Below are 12,049 nucleotides of genomic sequence, written 5' to 3' on the forward strand. Positions count from 1 at the left end.
AAATCACAGTCCTCTGTTTTCTTCTAGCTATAAGGACCATTATGAATGGAATAAGGTGACATCTTGCATTCATAATATATTAAGTGGACAGCGGTGGATAGAACACTATGGGGAGATCATAATCAAGAATCTGAATGACCACAGCTGTCTCTGCAAACTTACTTTTGTAAAGGTAATATTAACATTACCTTGGATGTTCTCAAGAGTCTGTGCCATTTCGTTTAAAAAGTCAGTAAGTTTACTAGCAGAATTTCCTGGGCAATGAGGATGTTGAATAATATCCTGAGGTTGTAAGCTTACATAGTCATTAGGAGCAAGCTAATTCACATTTTTTCCTGATCTTTTGAAGTGATTTTGGTTTTGCTCATTTTATCTCCAGACAAAATACTGGAATCACAATGTACATGAGATTGAAGGAAATGTTTTGGACAAAAATGGGAAAGTAGTACATCGTATTTTTGGGAAATGGCATGAGAATATATACTGCGGAACACCATCTTCGCCAAAATGCATCTGGAGAGCAAGTTAGTGACCAATCAGCCATTTTGTTTTTATACACATATAAAGCATTTGCACTCCCTATCTGTGCTCGTCTATTGACTGCCACCTGCCACAATCTATTAAGTTTTAGTACATTTTACTATAGTTCTTTATCATGCTATATACTGTATTTTTCCGTGTGTAACTCGCCTCCGTTTATAAGACGCCTGCTATTTTGGGGGACACAAAATTAAGAAAATGGGGGGGGGGGAGATTGCCCAGAGTTGTTCAGCTTTGGGGGGGGTGCACATGCGTTGCCAAACCCACCAATCATCTGCCTGCTCGCCACAAGCAGCCACCAAACGCCCGCCCAATTGCCACAGCAACAGCCAATCAACAGCAGCCCTCGCGGCAGAAACCAATCCTCCATCCCACCTCTGCACTATCCGTACATAAGACGACCCCCCCATTTTTGACATTATTTCATCAGAAAAAAACCTCATCTTAAATACGGAAAAGTACGGTACTATGGATGGAGTCTTGTAATGGAGAGAGCCATAATAATTCACTATAAATGACTGTTCTAGATAGGTCACAATTAAGACATTGGTCATATGCAGATAATGTTCAACCATGGCAAATACCTGTTGTTCAACTGAATCCATGGTTCGGGGTTATCTTCAAACCAAAGCACAGCAGCTGAAAACAAAACAGGAGTGGAAAACAAAAAATAAAAATGGGTAAAAAAAAAAGTGGCATAGAATAAAACCACTGAGACACATAAAATCCATTGTTGTTAATTTTAAAAACTTGTAGAAAGGGCTCTTGATGTCTAAATTACCGTAACCAGTTTTGCCTGGCAAACTTCCCTATGGAAGGAGCTCAGAGACAGGGGTGTTGCCACAGAAATGATGTATGAAATAATTGCTCTGAAGTCATGAAATTATGAATAGATTTGGGCTGGAGAAAATAATCAAATGCATTTTTATTTGCAGATCCAATGCCAAAAGATTATGAACAGTGGTATGGTTTCACACAGTTTGCATTAGAATTAAATGAATTGGACCCGCTCACTAGGCCTCTCTTACCATCTACTGATACCCGATTTAGACCAGACCAAAGGTATTTATTTATTTTTTGTATAAAAAATTAAGTTTCCTATAGCTGAATACATACTGAGGCAGCACTTGATACCTTGCACCCTTCAGAGCCAGGATGTGCATGTGTTGTGCCCATCATCAAGGAAAATCAGTTCTTACTGGTCAGTTTTTTGGGGAAGGACAAAAAGGGAGTAGAGATCTTTACCTGCCTCTGAAACATCAGGGTCCCTGCCCCACACCACCCCACATTTCTGTTGAGTTCTGGAATTAGTTCACTGGGTGTTTTTCCTACTCAATCTGTAGCCTGGGACAAATATCTGGTGGTTGGTTAAAAGCTCTAGCTACTTCACGGTTTGCAGATACTAAGGGAGCCACAAAATAAAATGCCAACAATGCTTTGTTCTTTTATCATTGCTTATGGCAGGCTCCTAGAAGAAGGGAATATTGAAGGAGCAGAAACACAAAAACAAAGGATTGAGCAGCTACAGAGAGAGCGGCGGAAAGTTCTAGAAGAAAACAATATGGAGCATCAGCCTAGATTTTTCAGGTATTTTTTTTTAACATAGCAGATTTCTCTGCTGAAATGTCCGCTAATATGCTAGAAGAGTGGCACAGAAAGTGATCCACAAGATCCCGCTTCATAGTTCATTTCTGAGAATGCTTACCTAATTGCTAAAGCCATAATTTTATTCATGTCTTGTGGCTAAAACAATGGGCTAGGAAAACCAAATAAATTGTTTTCTAGCGGTGGGGTGGCTGAAAGCTAACTCGGAAACATGTTGGGAGAAGTGAGGAACCAAGGAATAAATGGAAAATCCTGTGGCTCTCTCGATGTTGTTGGACTACAACTCTAGTCATTCATGACCATTGGCCATGTTGGCTGGGGCTGATTGGAGATGGAGCTGAATAACAGCTCAAGGTCACAGGTTTCCTACCCTTGGATGATGGTGATTGCAAGCGTGAGGAAAACATTAAAATACTTGGGATGACTTACCTGTTATTTTTATTACTTAGCGGAATACATGTGGGGGGGGGGAACAACACACCAAAATGAAAAAAAAAAATCTTTGAGATCTTCAAAGAAAGACCTGTGAGCAGGACACAGCTCCCAAATCCTACTCATGGATTTTTCCTTCTGAACGTTTTAGAAGTCAAGCGGACTTCTGGAACGGATTCTGAGGTACCACTGTACTGTGATGGTGGTTTCAGTTCTAGCTATCAGAAGGTGATCATAGGCGATTACTGTTCCACCTCATGAGGTTTATTCTGTGGTGTGCCACAAGATTCAGTCTTATCCCCTGTGCTCTTCAGTATCTACATGAAACCTCTGGGGAAAGGGATTTGGGATAAAGTATCATCAGCATATACAACCCTATACCTAATTCCAGTATTCCAGGTGGAGCATTGTATGTCTTAAATGTATTTGAGATATAGTGTAGGATCCAATGAGATTAATAAACTGAAGCAGATGTGGCAAAGGTGTGCAGTGTGAATGGTCCAATTGATCTGGAAGTTGATGGTTCTCTTGCTCTGGATAGGGTTACACTTGCAGCCGGTTCCCATGCTTCTGAAATCTCCGGCGGCAGCTGTGTCCAGGAGTTCAGTTTTGGCAATATAGCTTGATCTGCCAAGTGCTACCACTTTTAGAGAAGCATAATTATTCATCATTAGCCACTGCTGAGTGTGTGAAATGTCAGACTCAGACCAGGGAAATACCAGTTAAAATCCGCACTCAACCTGAAGCTGGTTAGATGTCTAGTCTTACTTTGCAGGGTGGTTCTGAGGATTAAATGGGGTGTGGGAGGAATATGAATGCCACACTGAGTGGCATAAGGCATGCATGTTCACAGGAGAATTTTAAAAAGTTCTGTTAATTGTTTGACAGGAAATCGGAAGATGAATCCTGGGTCAGCAATGGAACTTATCTAGAACTTAGAAAAAACCCTGGCTTTTCCAAGCTGGATAATGCTGTCTTATGGTGAAAAAACAAAAACAAACGAAAAGGACATTGTAGCTGCTGTTTCTCTGATTATAAGAATGGAAATGCTGCATATCACCATAACCTTCTAGACTCCTGCTTAATTTAGATTTTTGACGAGCACATTTACGTTATTCTGTTTGTCTTTTGCTATTTTGATAGTAACCATGATTTATTTGAATGTACAAAAAAACTCTAATTTTCTTTACATATATATTTAATAAATGATTGTTGAATGTTATCTCTGAAAGGGGTGGGGTGGGGAGGGGAGGAGAGAAGCTTTAACACTATTTTTTTCCCAAAGGATAATGCAAGTTCAGCTTTAATGCCTTATTGAGTTCTGTGATAAACAGTATTGGCCAGGAACCTTCAGCCGCACTACAGTAACTGAATGGAGGCAGTTGATTCCACCCCCACCCACCCCCCAAGATATCAGGAAGCTAACCAAAGCCGGAGTGAGTGTGTTTCTGTCTCTTGCCTGAGATTCCATCTCAGTTACTGATCTTTTTTTGTGGTTTGGATTTGCTTTGTTTTTGAGGAGATGGGCAGAGCAATGCATGCCACCAGTCTGGAGGGGGGGGGTGGGTTGGATGAGATGGAGATGTTCCTTCACCCAGTTGTGCCTGGCTGTGCCGGGCACTGCTACCATGGAGCAGCTAGCTGCACCCACCTCAACTGCGGATGAGCAGAAGGCACTTCTGCGGAATCCCTGCTGGCGGTAGCTCCTATATATCCCCAAAACGGGAGCAGAACTGTATAAGCTGAGGATCGCTTGGATCCTCAGCCAGCCCAGCCACCAGTTACTTGTGGAAATGGGCCAAATCTGGGCCTCTCTGTTGTACCAGCCTGGAGCTGGTATAGTAAGGAAGCAAAATTGTTGTTGTCCCTACTCTAGCTGTCATTGGGCTCTGGGATGCCATGGTGTCTTCACTGCTCTGTTTAGCCCTTTCGTTGCAGCCTGCTGGCGGTTTGGATTGCTCCTGTTCTTTTTACTCCATTAGGTAACCTATTCCAAGAAAACAGTACTAAGCGGTAGTAGCGTTGATGGTTCTACTGCCTTACAAAGCAAGCAAAAGGGCACAGTTACCTAGGATCTTCTCTTATGCCTTGTTGACCTTTACGGAAGCTGGACCACTGCAGACTTCAGCAGGGCTCGCACAGTGGAAGTTCCAAGTAGAACGTGTCCCAGATTTGTGCAGTTGGTGTATATGAATCGTGCTGTGTAGACTGAACTTTTGAGGCACAATCCAACCAAAGTTAGCTATGGCTTAATTCATATTAAAATCCAATAGAAAAGCTGTTAGTTGCGAGCAGCTACCATTTCCTAGAAAGTACCATTTGGTTAAATGCAATATAGTGGTACTCCTAAACAGAGCTTGTGGGTAAAAAAAAATGACCAAATGGAAAAGAAACAGTTTTCTTTTGGGCTGGCAATACCTTTACAGAGCATGAACTATTTATTTCACGATTCTGGTTTGTTTTTAATGAGAAGATCCTGCTAGACAATTTTTTTTAAAGCCCTCCTTTTTAACTATTTGCAAAGTAGCTAATTGTGGTTAAGAGACAGGTGTTTTCTGAAATAAGATTTCAGTATTTTCTACCTCTTCTGAGCAGCACATTTATTATCTTGTATTATTACAAAAAAAAACCATCTGCCTTAGATACATTGTATGGAATATATGATCTTCCTTTACCTGTTTAGTGTTTAGGTAAATATTTGTCTTGTACTAAAATGGTTATGTTTTTCCTATATCCTCTCTATGTATTCTAATATCTTCATGAACATATTTAGCATATTGAAGAAGGAATCCAAAGTAGACAAAACAGCACTTTGGAATGTAGGTGGCAGTCTTGTTTGTTTTTCTTTTGTTAAATCACAGTTTTAATATAATATCATGATAAACAGGAAACGTGTGTGCAGAAAATTAGAGTCTGAAACACATACTTCTATAAGCTTTCAGGTCCATTGCCTACAAATTGATGGGAGACTGGTCCTGGTTTACAGTGTTGAATGGTACTTTCTGTAAATTAGTAAAGCATTCTTTCTTCATCTTAGTATGTAGTACATGTCTTGCATCCAAGTGCTGTGAACAGAAGTAAAATACATTAATTTGAATATGCGTACGGAGCTTTTCCATGTGTGAGGTGCCCCAGATCACTTATGGCAAAGGGAGCAGCTCCATACAAGCATTTTGTCCCACCTGGTTTAGAGCTGTTCCTTCTAATAAGCAAACAGGCAGGTTTTTTTCTACGTACTGTATAGCGCACAACTAGATCACAAGATGCATGAGGACGAGCATTCGCAACGGCACAAGCACACCATCATACAAAACTAAAGCTAACATGGTTAACCAGTTTGTTCTGCAGATGCACATTGATGGAGTGGCAAAATAGAAAAAGTTAATGACCTTCTGAACTCTCCCATTTATGCCTAAGCAGCTTCAAGGGAAACCAAATTTTAGCAAAACTTCATAAACTTTCCATCTGAAGGGGGGGGTGGAGGGAACCCCTCAGACATCAGTTAATAACTTTTCCGTTTGTTTGTTTGTTTATAAGATCATCCTTTACAATAATATCATGTCTATCACTCAGCACAACAATTGCTTGCTGCCTCATTAACCACTCAGGGTCAGACTAGGCACTATGTTGGCCCCATATTTGTGCCCTTAACTGCAATGGTGTTGTTGTTTTTTACACAAATTGGTAGTGTGGGGTGCAGGCTCTGAACTGGGATCTTAGCATGGAGGGTTCAAGGCTTTCAGCTGTTGCCCCCTGCTACAGTCCTGGTTAGGATCTGGGCGGTCCACACCAGCGATGTGCATAAGAAAAGAATGTTCTCCTTCATCTCAATAGAAGCTCTTTTTTATAGGCAAGTTGCTGGTGTGGGCAGTTCAAATTGGGATTATGGAGAGCGAGGTAATAATGCCTCCCCCTCCTATACTAGAGTCCTAATGTGAATTGGGGGCCCTAGATCGATACGGAGATAACATACCTAGTTTTTCATTCATATAAAGCAACGACAATTATTCTAACTTTTCTTCCCCACACCCTTGTTGTTAGGAGTTTCCTACACATGAGTAGGACCCTGGCAGAGACACATGCCCGACTGGCATGTTCCCTCCCTCCTGGGTGATCATTCGGGAGCTTCAAAAGCTTTCTTCAGCCCGAACATCACAGCGACTGATGCCAAGAAACATCAGCACACTTACGGATCCGCAGAGTTTGCGCAGTTGCGTAACAGAACTCAGCAACTCAGCATTTTGGCTAATCTACTTTATTTACATATACCTGTAAACACACACGGAAAACTTCAACATGACTCCCTCTCTCTCTAGCATCAGACAGCAAAGAGAAAGAACAAAGGACAATAGTCCCACTTCACGGAACACAGTAACACAAACATCCTGTCTTCATCACTTCCCACTCTGTGGAATCAAAACACTGTCATGTGATAGATAACAATTCCATGACTGTAGACACGGGGAATGACTCTCCAACACTTATATCCACATATCAATTTACTTGCAGTGTCTCAAAGAATCCTAAATTTTTAATCAGCCACACTATTTCACATTATCACACAACTATATATATATATATATATATATATATATATATATATATATATATATATATGCACTAATTTAGATTTCTTGTAACTTGTAATTTTCTTTGGGACAATTGACAATTCCTTCTAAAAAATGTAATTATTTTCCAGACAAAAATTATTCCATTTTTGGACAGGTTCACTCTTTCACGTACAATCCATTTATTTGTATATCATCTCTGGCATGAATCATATTCCATGCTTACAGTCAGTTAAGATTTGGGTATTTAATTTTGCCTTGCACTTTCAGAAATGTCACTGCTTTAGATGCTTAGCTGCTGCTGTCCTTGGAAACGCTTGTTTCCTTTTGTCTTTTATTGCTTTGTACAGTTGAAATGCAGTTGTAAAAAACCCCAAAACATTTAATGCAGCTTTTAAAGAAACAGATACAATCATTGTTCATGAGCCAAGAGCTTACCGTAATGCGTGCATTAGTCAGTTAATGCTGGGATAGAACTCTAGGCTCCAATTCAAAAAGGAACATTGCTCTGTGCATTGCTTCAATTTTTGTTTGCTAGATTTTGTTTTGGTTTTTAAAAAGAAAGATTTGCACACCCTGTGGGTCACCATGTTCATTTCGCTGTTTTCTCGATTTCACATACATAGAATGGGGAACTGGATGCATGATGAAACAGTCATATGGCCAGTTCATCACACACATTGCATCACTTATGACAGATATGTGATACATAGTTTAGCATCATTTCATCTGACCTTTATCGCATTGGAGACAGGGCCGTAATTTCACCTTTTACACACATATCATCCAGTCTTCTGCAAAACCCATAGCTTTTGTTTTTCAAGTGATCTTTTAAATATTTTCAGCCTGATCACCTCTTATTCTCCTGAGTATATGCATATGGTAAGAGGAATTATCAGCCCACCTCACTAGAGCAAAACGTGGCAGATAAATATGCCAACGATCACCACCACCATAGTAATTCTGGATATTAGGCAGCTTGGTTTTCCAATATTTGGGGGGAGGATACTCAAGTATGGTGCAAAGGCATGCACACACCACCTCTAAAGTTGTACACAGTGGTACCTCAGGTTACATACGCTTCAGGTTAGATGCGCTTCATGTTACATACTCCAGAAATAACGCTTTCAGGTTAAGAACTTTGCATCAGGATAACAACAGAAATTGTGCTCTGGTGGCGTAGCAACAGCGGGAGGCCCCATTAGCTAAAGTGGTGCTTCAGGTTAAGAACGGACCTCCAGAACAAATTAAGTACGTAACCAGAGGTACCACTGTAGAGGATTCCCTTTTGAGAAATAGAGCCCCCTAACTCCAGGATAAGACCATATCATTGGTAACCTTGTATGGGGTGTGTTAACTGACCATGGCTACAATCAGGTAGGGTACAATCATGTATCCATCTATCCCAACTCTTATTTTTGAATTAAATTGTTCCACCATTGTCATTATTTTGTCATGTTCATTCTATGCTTTGTTCAAATGTACCAAACACAGAATCTCCTCAGTTTGGGGCTGGTGCAGATTTGATGTATTGGATAAGTAAAAGTTAGCTGCTTTTTCTACTGGTTTACATTTTTTTCTGTTCACTGTTACCCTGTATTACATAAATATACAGAACAGTGGAAGTTCTTTTTGTTTGGCTAAAATATATAAGGGAATTTCTCTAAACCGGCTGAAGTTGTTGGAAGAAGAAAAGTAACAGCTTAGGGTGCTGTGAAGAAGGTGGATTGGACGGTCTCTCTCCATACTGAAGGACTTTGGAAAATAAAGCTAGCTTTCTGTTGTCAATAAATCATAATTGGTGTTACTGCGTATCTTTTTTTACTTGAAGCAAAAGCAACTATTTTTTCACCTAAATCTAAGGACAATAAAGCTATCGTTCTTCTTTACTTTTCTCCCTATTTAGGTGCCACATTAATATATTTCCAAATTCTTTAATATTGTTTTGAAATTTTTCACACAATCTTGTTAGACTCCTTTAAAAAAACACACCAACAACAATCTTGGCCTCCTTCAGCTCCTAATTCAGTAGAAACTAGGTGAAATTGTTATCATTTCAGAATCAGGCTGATCCTTTCACATTTTGGTTTTCAAGTTACTGTTCAGAGGTTAGTCTACTTCACATGAATGCTTGATCTGCTACAAATATTTCATTGTTCAAATGATAATCTCATTTGGATTGGGAAGGTACTTACTTAAACCTGCTGATGGACTGTATCATTATACAATGGTTGTTTTCACTGTTGCAATATTATTGTCTTCCAGTTTTCTTTGTTTTTCTTTTTTTACCATGAACTTGCTATAAAAGTTCTGGCTAATCTTACTGTGTAACCTATTATGTATTTGATCCCCTGTAACTAGTTTAGTTAGATGTTAATAAATTTTACATCTCAAATACCATCGCATATCCTAGTGTTTCGTGTTGTGGTTTTTAAAATTCCATTGCAGTCTGCCTTCCAAGTGTACAGTTGGAAGCCTGATGCATCATATTTATACTCGCCCCAGGATATCACCATTGTACATTTTGCCAGGCAAAAATCCTCAACGGTTTGCTGTAACATCTGTGCGCTCTCCAGATTAATGAAGCGAATGAAAGAACATGCCATAGAAATCCCATGCCACAACACAGATCAGAAAAAATACAGATTCCATGGAGTGTAAGAATACGCACAACTTTAATTAAGTTGGAAAGAAACCCCAAATATGACGCATGCTAGAACCTGCTCAGTCTGCAGGCCCAGGTAAACAGGCCCTTCAAATGTGACACTTCTGTTCATTTTATTCCTTAGATAAGCAACTCTGGGGAAATAGACTGCAATTAATGGAGCTTCTGGTCTGCTCAGTGTTCCCAGTCTCCATAGTCCAGAACAAATAGAACAACCTAAGACCTATGGCACGCGTGCCAGAGGGGGCACTCAGAGCCCTCTCTACAAGCATGCGTGCCATCGCCCCAGCAGACAAAGTGACAAGCCGCTTCCCGTTTGATTATTTATACTGTAGTCTCTTAGCCCCTTCACTACATCTGGTAAAAAAACAGAATTCTTGTGGTTTGAAAAGACAGAATCGCTACCAAAAGCATTAAGAGATTAACCTGTGGAAGAGTGGTACAAAATTCAGTTTCCAGAGAATTTCAGAATCCATGTTTCCAGCACTGATATGCTTTAAAACTGTTTGGGTGATGCTTGTTAAAATCTCCATAAGTGTGACTGAATAAGATTTTTGAGACGACAGTGGGGCATCAGAGCTTGCATGGCTCATTTTCTCCCTCGCCCCTGAGGGAAGAATACATTATGCAAACTGATATGTACTGTACTGTATGTAGCAAGGGGCATTAACTTTAAAAAGTAAGCCAACTTTCATCCAAAAATGGATTCTAGGGTTGCATTACATTACAGCATATGAACTGTAGCATTTAAAGGAAATTTCAAACTACAGAAACATGACATCATTACAACACAATTCAGTGATAAAATAAGATTAACAGGAATAAAACTATTCAGTGTGCTAAAAATATCATGCACTTGATATTTGTAACAAGTGAAACGTTATTGAGTTGGTGCTTAGAATACAGGCAGGGCATTCAGGAGCTCCCCCCCCCCCCGGACAAAGAGCCACCTTTTGGAAATCCCCCCTTGGATGTCATTTCTGCCTTTGAAGTCCCAATAATATCCTGGAGAATCCAGACATTGTTGTTGTTCAGTCGTTTAGTCATGTCCAACTCTTCATGACCCCATGGACCAGAGTACGCCAGGCACTCCTGTCTTCCACTGCCTCCCGCAGTTTGGTCAGACTCATGTTGGTAGCTTCGAGAACACTGTCCAACCATCTCGTCCTCTGTCGCCCCCTTCTCCTTGTGCCCTCTATCTTTCCCAACATCAGGGTCTTTTCCAGGGAGTCTTCTCTTCTCATGAGGTGACCAAAGTATTGGAGCCTCAGCTTCAGGATCTGTCCTTCCAGTGAGCACTCAGGGCTGATTTCCTTCAGAATGGATAGGTTTGATCTTCCTGCAGTCCATGGGACTCTCAAGAGTCTCCTCCAGCACCATAATTCCAAAGCATAAATTCTTTGGCGATCAGCCTTCTTTATGGTCCAGCTCTCACTTATATGGCAGCCCTAACAGATGAAACATTGAAAAGGGTCTCCTCTGCTTATCTTGATGCACAAGCAGGTTGATATGGGAAGAAGCATTCCTTGAGAGTTTGATACCCAAGCCTTTTAGAATATTCCAGAGTCAGGCATAACCTACGAAGGGGCTGCAAATGCCAGATACTTTGCAGATTGCTTCCAGGTTGGCTTTGGCTTATGCCTGGCCTGCAGTGCTATTAAAATATTATAATTTTTGAATGCCCATATGTAGCCACTAGATGTCACCAGAAATCACATAAAGTGTATTGCTTTTGTAGAAGAAATGAATGACCTTAAAATTATGCAGTTTTGGTGGGGCAAGAGTCAAGTATATGGTATATTCATTGGAGTGTATTCTATATTGAGAGTTAAAATTGAGCACCATGGCAGCCTTAAAGTAATTCAATCCCAAGTCAGTCTTCATTCACCTGAGTTACAAGCTCATTACTAATGTTACAGAAACTCTGGCAGCAATCCTTAGATCAGCAGCTCCCAAGTTAGGGGTCAAGGTACACTAGTGAGTTGAGAGAGATCTGAAGAGTGCATTCAAATTTGAAACAACAATCTATGCCCTTTGGAAGAAGTGAGGAGACCTAGCCCAAGTAATGGAATCAGAATTCATTGGGGAGAAATTACTGGCTCCCACTTTCAGTGAAGACACAGATCCTTCAATGCAACATACTTGAGGTAGCATGTTGTCTGTAAAACTCCCTAGGAGAGCTTGATGTTGTCCTGTTCTCCTGCCTTCAGAAGATAGGTCAAGCAGCTGTCGTTTGGCT

The 12,049-nt window shown here is 40.4% G+C and overlaps 1 protein-coding gene across 7 annotated transcripts in view; it reads left to right on the forward strand.

Moving 5' to 3' along the window:
- Positions 1-3,799, forward strand: part of OSBPL3 (oxysterol binding protein like 3) — a 90,670-nt gene extending 86,871 nt beyond the window's left edge. For all 7 annotated transcript variants that reach the window (XM_033165027.1, XM_033165030.1, XM_033165028.1 and 4 more), the window contains 5 exons: positions 28-172; positions 380-524; positions 1,476-1,602; positions 2,005-2,127; positions 3,466-3,799. In XM_033165027.1, coding sequence (XP_033020918.1) covers positions 28-172; positions 380-524; positions 1,476-1,602; positions 2,005-2,127; positions 3,466-3,562 — 637 coding nt within the window. In that variant the 3' untranslated portion in view covers positions 3,563-3,799. The remainder of the gene's footprint in view (positions 1-27; positions 173-379; positions 525-1,475; positions 1,603-2,004; positions 2,128-3,465) is intronic.
- The last annotated feature ends 8,250 nt before the right edge of the window (positions 3,800-12,049 follow it).

The sequence above is a fragment of the Lacerta agilis genome, chromosome 12 (genome assembly GCF_009819535.1).
Source record: "Lacerta agilis isolate rLacAgi1 chromosome 12, rLacAgi1.pri, whole genome shotgun sequence".
NCBI classification, from domain to species: domain Eukaryota; kingdom Metazoa; phylum Chordata; class Lepidosauria; order Squamata; family Lacertidae; genus Lacerta; species Lacerta agilis.